The 24,140-nt window shown below is 30.1% G+C and overlaps 2 protein-coding genes across 2 annotated transcripts; both read right to left on the bottom strand.

Annotated features, from left to right (window-relative positions):
- Positions 1-1,269: 1,269 nt before the first annotated feature.
- LOC132943196 (muscle M-line assembly protein unc-89-like) lies at positions 1,270-15,115 on the bottom strand. Its single transcript, XM_061012062.1, has 9 exons — positions 14,830-15,115; positions 14,045-14,246; positions 11,034-11,212; positions 9,546-10,972; positions 9,405-9,481; positions 9,235-9,337; positions 7,733-7,853; positions 2,594-2,678; positions 1,270-1,558 (listed from the first exon to the last, which is right to left on the bottom strand). Exons 1-9 carry the CDS (start codon positions 14,858-14,860, stop codon positions 1,492-1,494), a joined length of 2,292 nt encoding a protein of 763 aa, XP_060868045.1. The 5' UTR covers positions 14,861-15,115; the 3' UTR covers positions 1,270-1,491.
- A 2,250-nt stretch (positions 15,116-17,365) lies between these two features.
- Positions 17,366-23,583, bottom strand: LOC132942853 (uncharacterized). Its single transcript, XM_061011515.1, has 12 exons — positions 23,177-23,583; positions 21,460-21,632; positions 20,751-20,851; positions 20,512-20,652; positions 20,274-20,426; positions 20,082-20,213; positions 19,941-20,022; positions 19,575-19,675; positions 19,389-19,483; positions 18,852-18,975; positions 18,623-18,751; positions 17,366-17,761 (listed from the first exon to the last, which is right to left on the bottom strand). Exons 1-12 carry the CDS (start codon positions 23,423-23,425, stop codon positions 17,628-17,630), a joined length of 1,614 nt encoding a protein of 537 aa, XP_060867498.1. The 5' UTR covers positions 23,426-23,583; the 3' UTR covers positions 17,366-17,627.
- Between the last annotated feature and the right edge of the window lie 557 nt (positions 23,584-24,140).

The raw sequence follows: 24,140 nt of genomic DNA on the forward strand, positions 1-24,140 counted from the left end.
CTAAAGAAGTAAACCGTTTCGCACGGGGCACATCTAGACTGATGGCAACATGAAGCCATGTAGGTATGTTGATTGGATATGGAATGTGTCAACTTGGGTATGTTTTGGTAGGGACATGGTTTACTTCTCACATTGGCAATGGAGCTCAAATGATTTTGCCTTGGGGGGTGTATGTGCCTGATTTTTTAACATATTACACTATTTGGTTATTAAAAATATAATTTATGGTTACCGATTTATACCTATGTATTATAAGTTATTATAAATGTTGTAAAGAAGGTCATGGGGAATTATCCTTCTCATACCTATCCTGTTTATACTATGCTGGAGTATAATATATTAATTAATGCAAATTCATATTTTGTAGAAAAACCATGATACTATGTACCTAATACTTTTACTCTATACACCAGGGGCGTGCCCAAGGGGGGCTTGGGTCTTGACCCCCCCCCCCCTATTTATTGATAGAATTATAGTTCTTAAGGTGCAAACAACCAATTGTATACTTTTTACATGTTAAAAAAATGTGGACCCCTCTGAAAAATTCCTAGGTACGCCCTTGCTATAAATAGCATTGTTCAAAATGATTCATCTGATTTAAAAAAAAAATTGAATACTTATTTATTTTAGTTTTTTGGTTTATAGTAATGTATGAACTAATGTTTGATACATTAAACAAATTAATCAAATAATAATTCAGGAAATTATGGAAGTAAAACCATACTTACCCAATTCCTTGGTTACATCATTTATATTACAAATAAATAAAAATAAAAAGAATGGAATAAAATCTGGATTTGAAATAAAGTGTACCTATTGATACTATACAGAATCAAGTAGATACTTAGACCTTGCAGAAAAACAACATCTTCCTGGTGCGACTGACAGAAAATCACCACTTTTAATTTCTTTATATATTAATATATTTCAAATAGGTTTTATTATTGAATCAATAATATTATAATGGTGACTATATAGTGACTACTGTTTATATTATTGATTAGATACCAGATTAAAATATAAATAATTTTATAATTAAAATAATACAGATGTAGAAAAATAGTTGTTTGAAGATGTTCTAGTATCCAGATAACTGAATATTCCCATTTATATTTTATGCTTACAATATCACGTTCCAAGCTGAGGACTCCACACGATCCATATTTTATCAATAAAATTAGTTTTTTTTATAGGGACTAACACCTGACAGACATGCTAAATATTTTACTAGGATAAAATGTAAATAGGTAAATCATATAGACACTGGTATTAAAAAATTATGACTATTTTATTTCATACATTATATTATAACTATTATCATAATTGACCAAAATTAAAAACCAATCAAGGTATTGTTATTTTAATTATAAAATATTTAATGTACACAGTACACAAATTATGCTTTATATTTATCAAATACTTAACTATTAATAGTTTAGTTATTCCGTAATGTAATATAATATATTTTTCAAAGACATCATAATCGATTTCTTATTTTGTTTCAATATAATCTTGGGATTTGTCTGAAAAATATTGATCAAAATTGACTGCAATAAACCTGAAAACAAAAATTGTTTACAAAATATAACTATAAATTATTTCAAAATATTGCCTAGACTGGACTGATCTAATGGCAGCCATTAATGTGTAAGCTGAATAATATTTGTCTAAAAATAGACAATTAAGTATAACTTCATAAAAAAATATTAACGAAAACCACATTACGGCCAGTGATATGATTTAATACATTTAAATATGATTAGCTTGAGGGGAACAGGTGGAAAATCAAAATCAATAATTCATCTAAATATATTCAAGTAACCTTCCCACTTAAAAATATCCACTCGTCACCTGTTAAATTAAACAACCAAACAATTTAAATTTAAATTTAAATTAAACATCTTGGTTTAACTCTAGATAAACTCCTAACCTGTATCCCACACATGTAAACTTAAGCGTAAAACTTTAGACTACAACAAACTATACAATATACAAGCCAATAATTCAACCAGTTTGGTCATACGGTATTCAGTTATAGGGTTCTGCGAAGCCCTGTAATACTAAAACACTTCAGACACATTTCAATCTATCTGCTTACGACTAATAACGTCCTCTCCTTGGTATTTAACAAAAAAAATCTTCATAAAGACCTACAAATTCTTACCCTAGATCAACTAGCCAAATTTTACTGAATTAATCTCTCACAGTAACCCATTCATCAAACAACTATCATCCATTTTCCTTCACCTTGATGTATGTAGAAAACTAAAAAACAGTGGCCTAAAGACCTACTAAGAACAAATATATATATAATAATACCTAAAAAGTACCAGGTTGGATGGCACTGCTAAGTGTGTGCCTATAAATGATAATCTTCTGTCATAAACCATTATTGACTCAAATTTTCTTAAAAAAATATATATTATTTTACTAGAAAGTAACTTATAAGTAAGTGTAAAAATTGCTTTAAGTGATAATAAGTTTATGTTTACGTAAACTCTTGGTTGAATAAATAACTCAAATAGTAAACCATAATTTTCTATCTTACATAAAAATTAATTTGAATTCATCTTAATTTTAAATTAATACTTACTTCATAAAAACTTCAAACTTTTCAATAAGAATAGCTGTATCCGCCTCTAAATAACTATAGGATGCCACAATTTCAGGAAGTAAAACTGAAAAACAAAATACATAATTACATTAATTTACATGATAAAGTATAAAATATGATAAAAACCTATCTTTTCTATTTATTTCAAAATTTTCTATTTTCCTTCAGTTATCCTACTTTTATTTTTATCCACAAATTCGCTCCATACAAGTGTTTTTCTAAGTTTTATATTTATTGCATTTGTAATTGGTACCTATAGTTTTTTAGTTTTGAAACACTTGCTTAGATTCTGCTATTGCCTATTCTACAATTTATGTCTGTGGCCCTTTTCTCATCACTTGTGACTTTGCTACCAAGATATGGATAACTGTTTATATTTTCCAATTTTTTATTGTCCATAATTATGTTGGTGCCTACTTGCTGTCTGCTACAAGCTAGTATCTTTACCATAGCCTCATTAATATTCATATTATGTTCTTTTTGAAGCGTATCATTATTTTTTTATTATTATTTTTCTTCGCTGTCTGCTATCATAGCGATATTATCTACAAATTGCAGCATCTCAATTAGCACCGTGCCAATCTTGATCCCTTCTATATCTTCATATCTCATAACATTACTGTCAAAATTAAATAATGGGGATAATAATACACCCTTGTCGTACCCTTTTTTTGTACTTTGGCTTCTATATATGCATTATATTTACCTTTACCACGAGGGCTGAGAGCGCTCTGTTTCTAAGGAGTATACTATAGGCAATTAGTTTATCAGGTGACGTCGCGTAGTGCTGTTGTGTGAGTAGTAAATAAACATTTGTGTGAGTGTCCAGCGCGCCACCACTACTACCCACATATTCAACAACGGTGCGATGTTCATTATAATTTCCGGGAAACAACTAGCGGTTCGAACGCGCATGAACATGTCATTGTATTTGATGAAATAAAATATTTTGTTCCAACGAGAAACTAATTTTAATCAATCTAGACCCAAAAGCCTGACAAAAATACATCAACTCCAAATTATCGTATTTCAATTCTGTAAAAACATTTGAGTTGATCGACCTTTTTTTTAGGTTATTGTGGAAGTCGATTTTAGAATAACTGTTCAACTTTCTTAAAAAAGATACTAAAGTAAATGTAAAAATTTAAAAACTAAACTATGATTTATTTTTGAAGAAATATCAAAAATCGATTTCCTAGAAAAACCTAGAAAAAGGTCGATAAACTCAAATCCTTTTACAGAATTGAAATCTGATTATTTTAACGATGCGTAATCTTGTCAGGCTTTTAGGTCTAAAACAAGAAAAATATACGTTGCTTCCAATCCCCTAAATATATTATAGTTTATGTTTTTTGTCTTTGATGTACCCATATGGCCAGTGGCGGATAGGCTTAGTACAGATTTGAGAACGATTCTGGTTTAGTATGTTTTCAATTTTTAAGATTTTTTTTTTTTTTAATGTGTATTTAAGGGTGCTTTTTAGGAATGTAAAAAAAAAGCCCGGGCAAACTTCGTTTTGAAGATATTAATGAAACACTTCAAAAACTAAATTTTTCGTAACTCGCATTTTTTTAAGAAAAATACTTAGAATTGAATTTTTTCTTCCAAAATGTGTGTCTTAGGGTGTCAAAAACTACATTTTTTTCGTATAACGAGCATTTTTTTTAAAAAAGTTGAATATTGCTCGGACAAAAAAATCAAAAATATCCCCCGATTTGCTGTGTAAAACCACCTTGGGTAGGCCTCGGAATTAAACATAGTTGTTAAAAAGAACATAATCGGCTAACGTTGCCACTAGTTGTCCGGAGGGGAAGTAATGCTAACGCGGTTCCTCCACCGGTCCTCAATTTAACAAAAAAAAAAAAAACCGTTGCCACTAGCTCGCTGCGCTGCGCTCGGACAAAAAAATCGAAAAAACACCAAACACGAGTCCCTCCGCGCAGCATTAAAAGTAGTGTTGCAAACTTTGGATGACTATAACTTCAAAAGTAATGGTTTCCGCAAAAAAATTTAAACAGTTTCAAAATCAGCGTTAAAAACCACATATTTAAAAAAAAAAAATTAAAAACTATAAAAGCGTATATTATATGGTATTTTTCTTGTAGAGTGGTTAAAAATATTAAATTGGTCAATTTGCATCTTTATTGATAGTAAATTGTGTGGCAAGGGCGGGAAATGAGCTATTTCAGTCGTGGGCGACGTGTGCGGCACGAGCTGCAGGCGAGGGCCGAATTTTGCCCAAGACTGAAATTGCTTTCCCGCACGAGCCACACATACTATATTTTGTCACGCCCCTGCATTCATCGATAACGGCAAAGGTAATGCAGGGATCTATGCAACAACTAGACTATAATTATACGACAACAATATATATTTCATGAAAGAAACGATTTGGTTTTATTTATTTTAAGCGTTGCGCATGGAGTTTATAATATGATTATGAGATGTAACCAAAAGTTTATAATTTGTAAGGAACCGACGACCGTGGTATAGATTTCAGTGACTGTTTGTGCAGGGTATATGCGCGTCACAGCACTTTTGGGGATTTCCACTTTACCACCCGGCACTTTTTGGGGATTTCCACTTTACTGCCCGGCACTATTAGGGATACCCACTTTACCAGCCGCTGGACAGAAAAAGCACGCTTTCCAACGCTTCAACCGCTATCGAAAACCAAACTTTCGGTGCAGGCGTGACAAAAAATTATTTTCAAGCTTCCTCACGCAAGCGGTTCAGTACTTGATAAATGGTCCTAGGGCCCCCATACATCAACACAGGATAGGACCTACAGGGAAAATCCCGAATTCCTGGTGGGCCTATCCACCACCGAATATGAAAAAGTTTTTCCTATCTCACATTGTCAATTGTTTTTCCAAATCTACAAAGGTGATATATTATATGAGTTTATTTATTCTGAAAATTTTTTCTACGATTTATCTAGACTCAAGACTGCTTCCATTGTTTTTCTATTATTTCTAAACCCAAATTGATATTCTATTAAATTCTCTTCTATTTTCTTTTCTGTGTACTATTTTTTTTTAAATCATTGACGTATGGGATATTAGGCAGAACAATAAGTTCTGTACTCTTCACATTTTTCTGCCTTTTTCTTCTTTGGTATAGGTTATCATTACTCATTTTCTGAAATCTTCAAGCAGTTCACCGGTTAAATAGGTATCTGTGATTATACTATACAGCAGTGTTTCTTAAACTTTTTGAAATCACAAAACACAAAACAGTGTTTTTCTATGCGGAACCCCTACTAAACTACTAAATTATTATCAAAAAAGAAGGGTACACAAGACATGGCCATAAACGGCAACTAAACTATAAACTAAACTACTAAATAGAAAATACAGTAAAATTTCAGACTGTAATTGTCTATAATGTAATATAGAAATATAATAATATAGATTTTTCAAAGTAATTTTTTTGAATATTTTGTAAAACCACTTGAGTTTTACAGAACCTTGGAATTAAACACATTTTAAGAAACGCTGAAATACAGTACTTGTCTTCATTTCCAGTTTCATTTCTAAGACCACCAGAATTTCAGATTATCAACCCCCAGAGCTCTATTACATTTTAGTTTTTTCATTGATAGTCAAACTCTTCCCCCATGATGGCAGGTCTGATATAGTCATAATTTTCATTTTTAGCTTCGGGGGTTTTGTATTCTACAGACGAGCACACGTTTTTTAACCATTCCTCTTTTGCTCTCTTAGCTTCTCTGTTTAAAATGTTTCTGTATCTTTTGTACCCTCTTTTATTTTCTTCAGTTTTTCCATTTGTATAGTTTCTTCTGGTTTTTAATAGTTTCACCAGATTGGTGGTAATCAATGGGTTTATAGATTTTATTCAATTCTCATCAGCTGTTTTTGTGGTTGTACCACAGAATAACCAGAAGGAGCACTCGCTGAGCACTAAAAAATCTGTTTAATTTGTTGAAATATTAGTGGACCCATGAATATGACAAAAATGTAAAATTATTCTTGTCTGGTCACACTGATTTGCTAATGTTTACATGCATTTGCAAGTTGCAACTTTACTTTGAAAATTACAAGTTTGTTAGGATAAAGTTAATTGCCTCTGTTCGGAATAACAGTCTCGCAAGAAACAAAGCATAATGGGAAATATCAGGTGTTGCAAATCTGTGCCCCATAAGAACCCATGTTAAACTCAAAAGGTTATTCTGTGGTTGTACTTTAAGCACATTTTCTAAATATCCTTATCATCATTCCCTGGTTTGTTCTTTTTTTGTATTATTTAATTTACTTCCTCATAAAATTGTCTTCTTGTTTCTGTTTTTCTAAACACCATTTTTTCTTGGTTTCTAAATTCTTATAGACATTTTAAGAGGATGTGATACCCGCATGTGTTGTTTCCATCTTACAAGTGCGTAACATACCAAATTCTACGCAAAGCAGAACACGTGTAGCCCCGTTAGTTTAAAAATTAGAGTGAATTTACCTCTTATTTAAGGTAAGATTATTATCTAGACAACTTCATGGGCTTTTTATTATAATTTAATTTTGAAGCGAGCTATGAGTATTTTAAAATTGTGAATTATTTGTACATTTTAAAATATTCATAACTCGCTTAAAAATTAAAATATAATTAAAAGCTCATGAGGTTGTCTCAATAATAATCTTACCTTTAGATTTCATAAGAGGTCAATTTACTCTAGTTTTTAAATTAACGGAACTACACGTGTTTTTCTGAGCGTAGGTTAGGTTAGCTATGTTATGCAGTTGTTAGACGGAGACAACACATGCGAGTATCAAGTCCTCTTAAACCATAAACTTATTTCCATGATTACAAGATTAAGGTTTGAATAAATTGACTTCTGGATAACTTTTACTTTGTTTTACCTGATTTCTATATACATATTTTTCTAACTAGTATGTAGTCCAACTGATACATTTTACCTACTGTAAGAACCTCCAAATAAAAATGGACATATATAATATATAAGAGACCAGTATTCATTATTGTTGTCTATGCATGGCCATGGTAGTTACCTACTTGTTAGTAATTTTTAATATTTATTAATTAAATGTAAAAATATTTGTTATGATTTTGAGAGTAAAGCTAATAATATTATATGTTTATACAAACCAAATAATCTTATTAGATATGAAGGTCCATACACCAAATGCCATAATTTTCGAGGATATAAGTTATTACTACAATCGAAGACTTCACCATCCTTCAAATCGGTTTTCAAACTTTTCAATGCCTATAACATTAATATAAATATAATAATTATAGAATATAAGAAGTTCCACGGTCACAAGTGTGTCCAGCCAATATTAAACTGTAGTTCTTATTTGTAATGATATTGTCAATATATTTATTACTTAAAGGCATAAAATGTATTATAATTTATTTTTACTAATAATATGGAGCAAATAGTTTTATAATTAATAATTATAAAGGTAGAAAGTAGGTAACTGCTTATTTGTACAGAAGGTGTCGAGTATTACTCGTCATTAAGTAAAACAGTGCAATGTATGTATTCAATTTGAATATAATGATAATACCAGGCATATAAAAAACGATTCTGAGCAAAGATAGACTATCGGTCTATATTTAATTATAAATTTATATTTTATATTGCTAATCTAGTAATTTATTTTACAATTAGTAATACAGTATATTCAAATAATTTTTTCCAAAAATATTGCATTAATTATATTTTAGTTATTATAATAGTATAGTAATATATTATGTTTATTATTGTTATTAACTTTTGAGTCAATACTACCTTACTGTAGAATAGAGAGAATAGGTTAGTGATACAAAACATAGGCAATAGCTTAAAATTATTTATAATGTTTTGAAATTGTCGTAGTGTGTATAAAATATAATATTTTTAAAAGTTTCAAGTTTCTATGAATAATATTTTTGAATTTCTACAAAATAATTAAAATAGATATTCTTACTTATAAAACAATTTACTAATTTTCATGATTTTGAAAATTTTTGTCAACATTTGAACTTCAAATGCTTATAAAAAAAAGTTATACCGTCATTAGGTATATCTTTTTAAATATTATATTTTTTTCAATGGCTTTAGTAACAACTTATGAGGAACCTTGTATTATTATTTTTTTAACTCTTTAAGAAGAATTTTTTTTATTGACATATATTGAAAAAAAAATGAAAATTGCATGTGTTTTATATAGAAGAAAAAGAGCCAAAATATTTAGAACATTTTACCATGTATAAATAAAGCAAATATCAACATTTGCTGAAAATGTCAAGTTTAAAATTAGATGTAGGTACATTATTATTTTAAAATAATAACTGGGACTACAAGAATTACTTATGTAATATTAAAAAGATATTTAGAATTTAGTTTTAGGTAAGAAATTATATTAAAACGTGAAGTAAGTTATATAAATAAACATTTCCAACATTTGTTTGGTATTTTAAAACACAATTTTTAAAAAAAATTTTAAAAACTTTTTTGACTATAACTTCCAAATGAAGTTTGAGCTATTTTCTTTGAAAGTACAATAAAATTAAGCATGCAAAACAACACATGAAAATATTAATTTTCAAAAATTGCTTGGGAGCTAAACTGCATAGTGCACTCGTTCCACATTTTTTATTACCTTTTTACGCATTTTAATCTTTTTTTCTGGTGTATACAATAATCGTCTATGTATAAGAGCATTGAAATACTGTATGAATGTTAGACCAATGGTTTCATTTTCACTAAAAAAATAATATAAATTAATAATAATGATATTTGTAAAATGGAAAGAAATAGTTGTATAGTTACTCAGAAGATTCAGGGTCTGAATTTTGAAAATCTTTGATCAAACGATTGATAGTGTGTGTTTTTGAAAATTTTAATATCTAAAAAGAAGCAAACCAGTCCAACTAAATTATTCAATTTGTACTCTAATAAATTGTTACTCACTTGATTCCTGTTCACAACCATTTGATAATCAAAAGCAATTCTTCGTCTTATTACTTCTGGTACGATGATTTTTGGTGTTATTTTTACTACTGGAGCTGGAACAGTAAATGTATCATCTGTTTCTTCTTTTTTTTTAGCTTCTTCAATTTCTTTTTCTTTTGTAATTCTGATATAAGTTTCAGTAATCTTTCTAATAAATTCCTTAGCTTCTTCACTATCAGATTCTTCATCTGATAATCTCTCATCATCTGTAGATTCTTCTAATTCTTCAGTTCCATAATATGTATCCAGCTCTTCACCTTCAAGCTCTTCACCTTCAAACTCTTCACCTTCAAACTCTTCACCTTCAAACTCTTCACCTTCAAACTCTTCACCTTCAAGCTCTTCAGCTTCAAGCCCTTCACCTTCAAGTTCTTCACCTTCAATCTCTTCACCTTCAATCTCTTCACCTTCAATCTCTTCACCTTCAAACTCCTCCGCTTCAAACTCCTCAGCTTCATGGTCTTCAGCTTCAAACTCTTCAATCGATTCAATACCTTCAACATTTTCAGTTTCAGTTTCCTCAATGTCTTTGGTTCTTTCAACTGTTTCAGATTCTTCATCTTCTTTAATTGTTTCAGTTCCTTCAATGTTTATAGTTCCCTCACATGGTTCAACAACTTTAGTTTTTTCAAGTTCTTCAGTAGCTTTTTCAACTTCTTCATGTACTTTAATTTCTTCATCAGCTGTTTTAGTTGTTTCTTCCTCTTCTTTAGTAGCTTCAATAGTTTTATTTACTTCCACTTTTTTAGAATCTAAAACTTCTTCAGTTGCTTCGTCTATTGTTTTACTTATTCCAACCTTTTTAGGAGTGTCTTCTTTTTTAGGAGTGTCTTCCTTTTTAGGAGTATCTTCGTTGTTAGGAGTGTCTTCTTTTTTAGGAGTGTCCTCGTTGTTAGGAGTGTCTTTTTTTTTAGGAGTGTCTTCTTTTTTAGGAGTGTCTTCTTTTTTAGGAGTATCTTCTTTTTTAGGTGTGTCTTCTTTTTTAGGATCATCTTCTATTTTAGGAGTGTCTTCTTTTTTAGGTGTGTCTTCTTTTTTAGGTGTGTCTTCTTTTTTAGGTGTGTCTTCTTTATTAGGATTGGCATTTTTTTTAGGAGTGGCATCTTTGTTAATAGTGTCTTCTTTTTTAAGAATGTCATTTTTTTTAAGAGCACTTTCTTTTTTAGGAGTATTATATTTTTTAAGTGTGTTTTCTTTTTTGGGAGTGTTATCTTTTTTAGCAGTGTCTACTATTGTTGCAGTGTCTTCTTCTTTAGTTGCTTTGTCAATCACTTTATTTTCTTCAGTTGATTCAGCTAACTCTGTTTCAGTTACTATAGTTGTATCAACTGATTTTGTTGGTTCAGTTTCTTCAATTTTAGGAGTTATCATTTTTGGAGGACGACCTAATAAGAAAATTTTTTTTTATAAAGGCCTAAAATAACTATTTAGTTAAAAATAAATTACCTCGTTTTTTTGGTTTTGGTTCGGTTGGCGATGGAACATTTACTATTTGATTTAATTCTGATGACATTTCTGAATATTTACGTTTTTTTCCTTTTAATGGAGGCGTTACAACATTGCGTATTGTTTCTTCTTTAACTATAGTGATAGAACGTTTTGATCCACTCTTTTTTGTGTTTGAACTATGTAATATGTAAAAATTGGAATTGTTAGTAACTAATAGTGGATGGGTAATTTTAATTTATACAGTCCACTAATAATTGTATTATATTTATTTATCATCAACTATTATTATCAACCATTTATTAGCATTATTATTATAACTATCATCAGTCAATCGTTATCATCATCAAGTAAAAGAATCATCTGTCTGTGTCTCACTTGAACTCGGCTCAAACAAGAGTTCAATTTGAAATGTTAGAACAAGCATATGAAATTTATAATAAAGATTTTGAGCAATTAACTTTAACTGCTGAAAAGGATAAGATTGATACTTACATAGAAGGATTGGAAGAAAATTATGTGGCATTTATGCACATACTAAATTCATTTTATTAACACGTATTATATACAGATCAAAAGAAGACATTAAAGCATAAACATTACCGCATGAAAACAATGTATATCAATTGATGAAACTCATTAATATACCTAAATTTGAAGCAAGTTTGAATAGTACTCTTGTCGTGATCAATTTATGTCAATAGCTCATAATAATACAACTATTGATGATGTGCATACAATTTAGTACTTGAAGACCAGCCAACAAAGTAAAGCAGTGGAAGTCATAGCAACCCTATCATCAACTGCTCTCAGCTATGAGGAAGCATGGTCGCTTCTCATTAGCCGGTATGATAATAAACGACTCATAGTACAAAAACATTTTCACTACTTATTATCACAACCAGTTATTATGGTGAATCGGTGAACGCTTTAAGAAATCTTTTTGACATTACTAGAAAACATTTGTCAGCTCTAGGTACTATAACTGTCAGTAGAATATTGGGATGCAATTCTAGTACATATATATAGTATCTAATAGATTACCGAATAACATAAGACAGTTTTAGGAAATAGAAGGTTGTAAGTCAACTGAGTTGCCATTGTGGCAGAATCTATATATGTTCATTTAAAATTAAATACATGCACTTGATATTGTACAGCTAAAAGTTAATGGTCTTTTTAAAGGTAAAAAAATGACTAAGACAACTACACATGCTAACGAATAACTTTTAATTTTCTGTGGTACAAAATATCAATGTTCAAGCAACAAGGCATGTAAAATATGAACATTAAAACATCATACTCTTCTTCACACAATAAAACATATTTTTATCGACATTAATATAAAAAACTAATAAAATCGATAATTTCATATACCTATAAATAGTTTAGCATAAGTCAAATTATTTCAAAAATTTTATAATTAATAGAAAATTCTAATATTACCATTCAGCTAATATCTATAGTAGTTTTTTTTAGAATTACACAACATTTTTGCGTAAAAATTCCAGTTTTTAATTAATTTTTTTGTTTTGTTTTTCCCTGCGCTTTTCAATTTTACTAAGAATTTTAAATTTTGGACATTCCAAACGCGCCAACTACCTTTAGTGTAACTACTTAAATTCTAGACCACTTGATAGATACCACAGATTATTCAGCTTTAACCCCTGGACATTTCCTGATAGAAAGGCCACTTCTAGACTTACCCGAACCAGAATAAACGGATGTTCCTATGAATTGTTTGACTAGGTAAAGCCTCATATAATGACTTCAAAAGGCATTTTGGAAATGGTGGACATCAGAATATTTATGTTCTTTATAGATCAGGCCTAAGTGGAGGTTCACTCAACCCAATGTACAAGCGGGCAACTTTGTCGTAGTTAAAGATATTCAGACTTCACCTACACAGTGGCTGTTAGCCAGAATAACTCAACTGCTTCCAAGTACCTATGATAACCAAGTAAAAGAGGTTTAAATACGTACTGCTGAAACCAAGCTGACAAGACCCATCAAAAAATGAATCAAGTTGCCTATTAATCAATCATTACCTAGTTATAATAATTATGATTGTATGGTACCCATATCTAGCCAAGGACCAATTACGTTTAGAGCGTGTCCAAAACCGCTTCCTTTCCTACGCCGCCTTTATACTCAATATTGCTCACCCACCCCATGATTACCTACCAGTTAGAACTTCCTTAAATATCCCTACTCTCGCATCTCGTCGTGTCGATGCTTATCTCTCATTCATCACCTCCCTCCTCAACGGCTCAATAGATGCCCCTAACCTTCTGTCCTCAATCTCTTTCCGCGTTCCTGTGCATTTCACTAGAAATCACTCTTTATACCTTGTCTCCTCTCACCGTACTAACTACTCCTCTAATAATCCATTAGATAGAATGCTCCGCCTACTTAATAGCTCCTGATCTTTGGCTGACTATATTATTGTTTATCTCTACTGAATGTTTTTGTCTTTAGTTTATTTTACCTTAGCATGTACTCTTCTAGCTGAACGCTGTTTAGTATAAGTTTAAACTTAAGTCTATAATTATAACTATATTTTCCATGTATTTTATTTCATTATTATCACTTCATGTTAATCTACTAATTGTACAATGTATCTATAAATTGCTGCTTGGCGTTAAATAAATAAAATAAAAAATAAATAAATATATTTGATGTTATTTAATTTATATCTCATATGTTACCACTTTATTTTTTTGTTAAACGTACACTTAAGAACAACCCTTCGGTCCTTAATGGAGGAGTATTTTTGGGTAATTTTCATTTATACAGTCTACTATGAATGTTACCATATTTATTTATTTTCTACTATTATGTTAACATTTATTATAATAAATAATAATAATTATTATTATCATTAGTTTTGTTCAAATTGTCAATAAACGTCTTGACTCGTGAGCAACGAACATAAAAATATGTGTTCTTCTTTACAAAAATAAAACTAGGGTATACGCAAAATAAATAGTAATTAATAATTTATTTCTTACTGTATTTCTTTTAATGATGCCATTTTGTTCATATTGGCAGCATTAACAGACAATACTCGATTGTCATCAACCCATTCTTCCCATTTACTGTTCCAGCCTTTGTAATGGATAAAATATTGTGCTTTACCATCATTTGCCTTCCTCCTTTTTAAGCATTTTGCTTCATACAACATTGGTCCATGATAACATAGTAAACTATCACCTATTAAAAAAATATATATTTAGGTACTTAAATGTAATGACTATTCATTTTTGACTCAAACTAATAAAAAAAAAATTAATTTTAAACAGTTTTGGACTAGGTAGTAGATATATATGTCATGTTACACATAATTATTCTACTACTTTAGCCTTTTAATATTTTAAAACATGGTCAACTATTTTACACGTTTCAAAATTAAAATACATTATTATATTATATAATATTTAATAATAATTAAGTATTTCCATTGTTTTATCAGTTATTATTGATATTATTATTACTAACATTCAGTTTATAGGGATGCCAAACAATTATAATAACTAATAAGTAATGTAGCCACCTAATAGTAAGTATATAAGTGCAATATAAGATAGGTAGGTATTATAGTTTTAAAACAAAAATGTAATCATCTCTTTTACTCTAAGAATAAATCATATCTACAATACCCTGTCCCACAAAAGAACATGCCGGTTCTGCACATCACCCCTCGGTGTCGAGTGGGTAACCAGTTTTGGTTGGTGCGCAGCATGATCTCTCATGGGACAGAGTATAGTAACATCAATCTATATTTTCATCTACTTACTTTCTGCGAATCGATAGTTATCTGCTGCCATTATTTGCTAAAATGTAACAAGTAGCAAATATGTATTACTGAATAAGGTTTTAAACAAAAATATATGTAAAACAATACAGAAGATGTAGATGCAGAAATCACTTAGAAGTCTCTCAACTCTCAAGACTTTGTCAAAAATGCAAAAATACAGATTTTTTAATTTCTGTACTATAGCAAATACTATAGTATTTAACTTAAGTCTCCGGAAATTGGAAACCGGAGTTCACCAATTCGGCATTTCGGCATCATAATATTGTAATCAATATACTGTCACAGAATAACATACTACTGATAATACTGATAAGTGATAACTTAGATAATACATACTGACTGTCCACAACTCATCGTCACTCGTCCATTCGTCTTGTCATTTCGTCAATCGTCGTCTACATAGGGTTTATTTTAATTATAATTTGATAAGGTAGTACATTTTTTGAATTAAAAATATTAAATATTTATGCGTACCAGGTACGCATATTTCTTATTACACGTTTGCATCCCCCTTCATGTCAATAAAACATTTGTTGGATAAAAAAAGCTTGACAATTTAAAACATGGTTCCTATACTATTATATTGTTACAATGACATTTGAAAAATATTAAAAATCCAGTTATAATTTTTTTTATAATTATTTAAAGTTCAAATCTTGACAAAATACGTAAAAATCACAAAAATGTGCAAATTATATTAAATTAGAAATCCCTAAAAAAATTTTTTTTTATGTAATACAAGATTTCTTATAACTCCACGAGACTACGAGAGTTCCGGCGAGTAATGGGCCGGCCACAAGTCACATACCTACTTACATTTTTAATTCTGTTTTCTTTTTTTCCTTAAAACTATCAAAGTTTAATAAGAGTTAAGTACCTACCACTGTTTTAAACATATGGTCTATTCGTTTTAAACAATTAACAAAATGTATAAAACAAATGTTTTAAACATAACAACTCTGAATTGGTATCTGAAAACATTAAATCCTGGGGTTGCAGGCGTATAGGAGGAGTGGCTGATGCCGTTCAAATAAAAGTGAGCAAATGTCTTTAGGATATTTTTATTTAAATTGCTCTAAGAACAACTTTGGAGAAACATTGTAGGTATCACGTTTTCAAACTTTATAGCCTTAGATACTTAAATTTAAAATAGTATAAAGTTTTTAAATACACAATAACTTCTTCGCATTTTCGGCATTTAAATAGATACCTACATTTACCAATAGGTTTATTAAACATAAAACACTAAATCATTTTGCAACTTTATCATATTATATTGCATTTAAACTTAAAAGTAGATAGCCCCCAATACTAGTGCCGTAATTCCGCCTATATTATTCGATTATTATTCAAGGATGGTCATTGTAGGAGATCTTTGTGGAAGGTTAGACGCGGAATCTGACCTATACGGTCGTACATTGTGTTTGGACAACGTTCGATAATGCGTGTTTGAAAGAAAATACCTACACGGTATAAAAAGACCATGTGAATTGGAATTGCATATCTTAATTAGAGCAATTACATAGCTAAATTCAATATTCATGTTTAGTATGCAATAAACACACCTACTTACTTTAACTTGGTATGACGTTTACCTACCTCTTGTTTAAAACTCTGGATTTCATAAAAATGGCTTTAATCAATTATTGAATAGAGGGGAGGTGAAAAATGTAAAACTCTCACAGCTAATACGTATAATATCATTGATACAGGTATACAATTGTGCAAGACATGTATAGGGCAAAACAGCACCAGATTTTAATATACTGGATATCCCAATATAATTCCATGCGTGCGCACACATTTAGTCATAAACTTTTCACAAGGCAAAAAAAACGGAATTTGAACACTCGGAGAAATTCTTTGAAACTTTTGGACTCTTTTATAAAGAAATAATCTTTCAATGGTACGATTAACTGCAAAACTCTTTTGATAGCAAGAATTAGTGCGAGCCATCTGGTTTTACTGTAACGTCTGTAACCCAGAAATTTCAGTTCCAGCCACTTCACAAATTTTATTTCTGATTTTCGTTAATTTTTGGTATACCTTCTGAAAATAGGACATTTTAGTGTCCTGAAGACTCCCCAGGGGACAATAGGACACAGGTACGAAAACGGGACGTGTATGGTGACTATTATATACATCTGCAAGATGCTATTTTTAATTATTTTGATGTACCCAACACACAGTTTTAATTTTTAATTTGGATTGTGTATTTTGATTTTATGGAATTGAATTTAATGCTATGTACGTAATATTTGTATTTATTTTTCAATTTCTATTGGTTTTAATAAATTTGTACGGTATTGTACCATTTTTTGTGTGGAATTAGGCTATATACTTTTATAAGTCTGTGCGGTATCATACTATTTTGTGTGTGGTACCTATTGGGTTAAGCAATTTTAGCGATATTGGGTCATGTTTGTGCGGTAATGGAAAGCGCCGATAATTATTTATATATTTTATAAATGGTATGAGGTAGTTAAAAGAAATGGAACAAAATATATACGCTTACTTAATATTTACAAATTTGATTAATTTATTTATCTTCTTAATTCTTTAAAACAACTCTATTGTTTTAAAGCCATATAATGTTGCAGAATAGGAAAATTTATATTATAAAAATCTAGGTAATACTTAAGTACTTAACACAATAATTATAATAGTACCTAAATAATAATAGGTATGTATTAATAAAATATTATTATTTCTTAATTTAAAAAAAAAATATGTTCATAAATCACAATATGCGTTTCCATTTTTTTGTTATTATACATTTATAAATACATGCCATTAATTAAAAAGTCTGCGTCATGAGCGTATGACTGTTTGCTTCCTTTTCGATGACGATTACGCATCACTCTTAATCGACAACCAATCACAATTATCATTATGCTCGATGCAATAACACCTGAAAGGATTGAACACGTTTCAACATTATAAATGTATAACCAATAACGGAAATACTCAAATATCTGGAAAAATTCTAGTTTAGCTCCCAAGTGATTTTTTTGAAATTTTTTTGTTAAATGTGTTTTATGCTTTTTGTAATGGTACTTTAAAAAAGAATCGCTCAAACTTCTAATGGAAGTTATGTTAAAAAAAACTTCAAAATACTCGATTTTCAAGTTTTAAGTTTCGATGTTATGACACTTCAAATAAGGCAGTGATTACACAGTTTGTGGCACTCGTCGCTGCGCTCCTCGGCGTTGTCACTGCGCTCTGCAAATAGAAAATATCCCCCGACTTGCTTAACAACACCACCTCAAGTAGGTCACAGGATAAGTCATGTCGTAGTATATGGGCAGTGATTACACAGTTTGCGACACTCGTCGTTGGCTCCTCGGCCAAACCTGAGAGTCGAGGTCCTCTGCGTGGCATTACAAAGTATAGTGTTCCGCGCATTTGTATAAACGTAAAATCGCTAACTTTCGAAGGCCATAACTTCAAAACTATGTCCGAGCGAATTTTTTTTAAAGTACCATTAAAAAAGCATACTAAAATATACATTTTGCTAATAAGTTAGATAATGAAGGGATGTCTTTATAAGATTTTGAATTATATTTTTTTGTTATTGATTTATAGGTAATTAAGTATAATTTATCCAGTTAATAATTTTGAAACTCGGGTAGGTACCTCTATAGATGGCTAAATATTTAATTAAGTATAAGTTATTATACAATTGTTGGATTTAAGTTTTAAATTTAATATTGAAATTATATAAGTATCAATACCTATTTTGCAAATTCTTTAAATTATAAGTTGTAATTACCAAGAATAAGAGAAATGAATGCTCCATTTGGCATTATTGCATATCCATCATCGCTACTTTCAAAATACACTTCACGAACAATAGAGTCCTCTGTCAGTGGTTGTACTAATTTTCGATGCAAATGAGAATCTAAAATTATAAAATAATATAAATAAGTTCAGACTATATAATAAAGTTTGGATTAAGTTTAGTTTCATTATCAATATTTTGAAAATAATATTAAATTAACCTGTAGTTGTTGATTGAGTAGAGGTTTCATTGAGATTATGCTTTTGAGTTATTACTGGTTTTTCGGTTAATAATGTTTCCGATTTTTTAACTTCTAATTGAATTTGCCGCTGATAATCAGAACCCTAAAATAAACAAATTTTAAATTGTCAAACATCATATAAAAAGACGAAATATTATAAAATCTATGTATTTAGGTAAATGTGATAATGAGAATTTTTGAGGCCAATAATGGTCCCGGGAACCACTCATCCGGTTATCATGCGGTTATTTATAAATTAGAGTATATCGCGGAGAAGTATGTATAAGCCTATTTCAAATTTTCAACCCCTTTAGCTAAAAAGGAAAGCTCACACATTAATTTTTTTCAGCTCGCGAAAAAATTTAATTGTTTTGTTTATTTTAAATAGGGTGGCCAGTGGTTTCAGCTTATATAGTCCACAGTTAATAATAATAATATTGGCATGAGCAACGCCAGGCTGGACAGCTAGTTTATTATAATTTCGTATATAATATATACGACTATTTTTAAACTCACTGGTTGAGGGATAGTATTTGACTGTTCCATCTTAGGTCTCAAGTCTTCATAGAAATAATCTGGATTATTTTGATTTTGATAGTTAGTTTTACCACCTATATTCAAAATATTATTTTTATTAGCCGCTGCACGCATAATTATGCATTATGCTTATATTTTTAATATATTATTAGGTATGTATATTACCCGTGTTAAAGTGATGAAATTCATGGTTCATATTGTTTAAATGGTTGTAGTTATGATCAATGTTCATCCCTGGTTCAGCATTGTATACTCTACTCGGCATACTAAAATAGATTGATATTTTTTAAAATGCTAAAATGTTGAAATTACGTGTAAATTATACCTATATGGCTATAATATAATATTATATATTTATATTGTAAAGAAAAATATTATATTAATTGAAAATATAAAATATCCAATGGGCGTAATTAGTATTTAGATAATTATTTCTCTATATATGAGTGCGTATACCTAAAACTTTCTCTAAATGTAGATGTGCACCATAATTGTACTTTTATTATTTTTATCCATTTTTTTTAATCTTACTTATTTTGTAATAAGTTATTTTGCTGCCGATTATAGTCCGGTAAAACTCCTCCATTGACATGTGTAAATATTCGATTATTCGCTGTAATATAAATTAATATAAATATTATATTATACACAACCAATGTACCTATATCAAACCGTAGTTTTGGTGAACCATATCTTGGCTTGTCCATTTGAGCCCTTCGCCTTCTCTTCCGTACTGAGAAGATGCAAAATTACTGCTATAAGCAGGTTTATCTACTTTTGCATTATTATAGTTGACATTAGAACCTTGAAGAAAAATTGTATTAATTTCGTTGTGGATAATATGCTTATATATTTCCAACTAACTAAATATCGGTTGTTGATTTTTCCACTGGTATTGTTGAATTGGTTGATTTACTTGCTGCCCCGTTATATCCATTGGCTTGTTTGATAATGTTTGTATGTAATTATTTCCTTGTGCCAATCCATAATTTGCGTCTTTCATAAGTACTTGTTTGCCTGTTTTTTTGCAAACGTAAAACTTTTACGTTAAATTTCAAATCTATAATACTTTTACAAATTCTTATTAATTCAATAATTTTACTCGGAGTGGTCGGACAAGCCAGTTCAAGAGCTTCATCACTACCATCGCTGCATTGAGGTATTCCATCACATGCGTTGTAGATAGCAATACATTCACTGGATGTTTTGCATTCAAATTGATATCTACTACACCGAGGAGTTCCTTTAAACAATTGTTAAGAAAAAGTTTTTATAAGCCTTGATTTAATGCATATTTTTATCTATTTTTATTCATATTCAAAATTAAATGTCAAATTTTACTTTCAGAATGTTTATCCTGTGGGATAGTTATTTCTGTTTCTTTATTAATGGCCGAGATTGGTAAAACAGTTGTTGAAGGTGTTGTAAATGAAGTAAGTTTCCTAAATAATGCAAAACAAAAATCATAATAGATGTTTAGCGTTGACATTTATTATGCAGTAGGTAGGTTAAAAATTCGTGTAAGTATTATATAAATAATAAATTAATGCATTATGTTATTAGTTTATCGTCAGTCCAGAAAATAATAAATTATTCACGGCTCATGATAAGAGTACATATACCTATATAATATATATAATATGATAAAGATATCGGAAAACTATTATAATTCATAATATCCAATTTGTGATAAGATTGCATTGTAATAATATTAAAAATTCAGGTATTGTACATTAAAATTACCAAATAATGAATTACATTGATATAATTTTAAAGATTACTTTTCATTTTCACACTGGAAAAGCTCAATACACATTACCCACACATTGATCATAATATATTAAGAGGTCATAAAGATCCATCTACATTGAAAATGAAATATGTTGATATAAACGTGTAAAACTTCGTTGATAGTCTATAAAATATAGATAGGTATAGGTAGGTACCTATACTCTATAGGTTAGAGTAACCTGCAATGATTCATCACGATTTCCGTGGGGAGGGCATAAACACACGAATACCTTAGAACTTCTTTGTTATTTTTACTTACTTAAGTTGAATGAGTTCATGTTCATGTTCAATTTGCGTGAGTTTAATCTGATTTTCTAATTCTGATGCATGTCTGGACAACATCAGTGCACTGCTATAGTTCTTATGATTGGTGAATTTGCATTTAAAATCATCTGATGGTCCACATTCAAACAGATAACATGTTCCAGGTGACTGTAATTAAAATAAAATTCAAAACATAAAGTAAATATACAAAAATATTTAATCTTTAAGATTAAGTAAGCTTAATCCAAAATACGTACATATATTATATCTGATCGCGTTTAGTCATGCAGTACACTTTATAGATTTAAAATTAGATAAAGTCAGTTTTTTATATACAATGTGTCCAATGAAGAAGTGACTGGCCAGCGTCATATGGAAGTATATATCTTAAGTTATAAAAAAAATCTCTTTGAAGAAGATTTTAAAATTTTAATTTTTTTAGTTAAGGCAATTCAACTTTTTTTAAAACCTAACCTACTGCACATACGTATCTTCAAACTTTTCAACTTTTTATCGTAATTTATTTTATTTTAAAGCTATTTTATTGTGCTATCAACCATAACATACACAATAAAACCAGAAATGTACAAACTATTTTTATTAAATTAAAAATAATAAAAGAAAATTGGCAAAAATTAGCATTTTTAAAAGGAAATCGTGTATGACTCAAAATAAATCCATATTTACAACAGCTTATATTCTTATTTTCTACAGAATTCTTTAATTTAATTAAAATAATATTTACATTTCTGGTATGATTTTGTAAACTAGTTGCAATAGCAAATAGCTTTAAAAAAAATGACATACAAGTTGTAAAGTTTTGAAAATGCATCAGCTAATGTGCGGTAGGTTCGGTTTTTTTAAAAAAAAGTTAATTGGCTATAACTAAAAAAATAAAAACTTTAGACCGCCACCCATCCTTTTAAACGGGTTTTATCATTACTTAACGTATACATCTGCATATGAGTCCAGTCAGTCACTTCTTTACAGGACACATTGGTAGAGTAAGGGTAAATGGTAAGTATAGAGTTGATATATTTCGGAATTGATTACAATTAATTTTAAAGACATGAGTACATGATATTCATTACGTATAACGTTTAGTGGGTTCTGCCTATTCGTAAATTGAATAATTTGTTTTCAATTTATTTTATAATTATAGGTATCAATTAAGTATTGTGTATTTGTGTCAGATGCCTGACTACGATATATCACTATATTTGTGTATACATTCGATTACATACTCATATACACTGCACACACGTCATATTTCCCTTTATCATAGGCGCAAATTGACTAAATTTTTTGGGGGGACTCAAGCCCCCCTCCGCCATAGGCCATATTGCTTAGTACCACAGAATATAAAAATTAGTACTAATTACTAAATTTTGAACTGGGGGGACGAAGTCAGGCACTGCATTAATTGTACTAAAACTCAAATATATACTTATTATGTATTTCATTTTGTAACATTATAATAGAATATAACATGAAAATGGTGACTCATTCTCCGAAATTTGGGACAGTTCCCCCTTACAACGGGAGACGTTTGGGTCACGTTAGCTGTTAGCATGCGATAGTTAGCAATTTTGGACTGCGGCCGCGAGTCGTGACGGTAAGTTATCTATTTAGGTAATTAATAATATTTATACAGAATGCATATTAATTCATAATTCATTAATTATTATCGATGAATTATTTTATTGTTTTACTTTTTCTTCGAACACGAACACGTCACACCGGGACGTCCGACAGCACAGTTCCAGACACCCGGCACGGTCGTGCTGTTCCACCGAGTCTATGAACTTTGCGCCCAACTTTTTCGAGTCCTCCGTCCGGATGATCTTATCGTCGTGCACTTCGAACCTGTTGGCGCATCCGAATGGGTCGGCGGCGGTGGCAGCCGTCCCGGGGCGCACCATCACCGCTACGCAAATTAACAGAAAACCGACCAGTGTCATCGTATCTCGGCGGAATATAAAGATCCGTGGCGTTCGTCGTACCGTATATTGTATTGTATACAATATTATATAATATTATTATAATATGTGCGCACGCGACGTGCGTGAACGTAGCTGCGCCGTGAATAGCACTGCCGTATAGTATGCCGTCGCCACCGTATAGCGTTCTCTCACTGCTGCTGTTGCCGATAGGTGGCGGACGGCTCGATCGATATACACTCCATTCTGTTGTACTCAACCTAATACTTATACTTACTATTAATATAATATATAAATATATATGTGTATACAATGAGTAACGACACGATTCTAAAATATTTTATATATATACAGGGTGATCCTTTACACCCCGTCTTTATGCGATCATTCAAATTTTGTTGTGCGATGCTATAGTAGGTAGATACATGCTCATATTTTATAAGTTATAATATTTCATAGTAATTTATATGTATTACATTTTACTACATCATAAATTTCATTTATTAAATAAAGAAAAAATCTGCACATCTATATATTCTATATTTATGAAATAATAACTGACATATCAACGTTCAACACATATACCACATGTGGTCTAGAAACTTGAAATTTTGCAAAGGTGTTGCAAAGATGTAGCCATACATAGACAAATACTAACAAAGTATTTTTGGTAATTAAACTCCCGAGGGGTTGAACAGGGACACAGGGTTATCGAAGTAAGTATTTTTGTTATGAA

Source organism: Metopolophium dirhodum, chromosome 4, assembly GCF_019925205.1.
Source record: "Metopolophium dirhodum isolate CAU chromosome 4, ASM1992520v1, whole genome shotgun sequence".
Classification (NCBI taxonomy): domain Eukaryota; kingdom Metazoa; phylum Arthropoda; class Insecta; order Hemiptera; family Aphididae; genus Metopolophium; species Metopolophium dirhodum.

What these genes read in the sequence shown, in the direction of transcription:
- LOC132943196 (XM_061012062.1), bottom strand. Translation starts at nt 14,860, where the DNA reads ATGGCAGCAGATAACTATCGATTCGCAGAAA. An exon ending in TAACTATCGATTCGCAGAAA is followed by an intron (nt 14,247 to 14,829) that starts GTAAGTAGATGA and finishes TTTTTTTAATAG; the next exon opens with GTGATAGTTTACTATGTTAT. An exon ending in ATATCTAATAAGATTATTTG is followed by an intron (nt 2,679 to 7,732) that starts GTTTGTATAAAC and finishes TTTGTTTTTCAG; the next exon opens with TTTTACTTCCTGAAATTGTG.
- LOC132942853 (XM_061011515.1), bottom strand. Translation starts at nt 23,425, where the DNA reads ATGACACTGGTCGGTTTTCTGTTAATTTGCGTAGCGGTGATGGTGCGC. An exon ending in CATGAACTCATTCAACTTAA is followed by an intron (nt 20,852 to 21,459) that starts GTAAGTAAAAAT and finishes TGCATTATTTAG; the next exon opens with GAAACTTACTTCATTTACAA. An exon ending in AATAACTTATTACAAAATAA is followed by an intron (nt 19,676 to 19,940) that starts GTAAGATTAAAA and finishes AATCTATTTTAG; the next exon opens with TATGCCGAGTAGAGTATACA.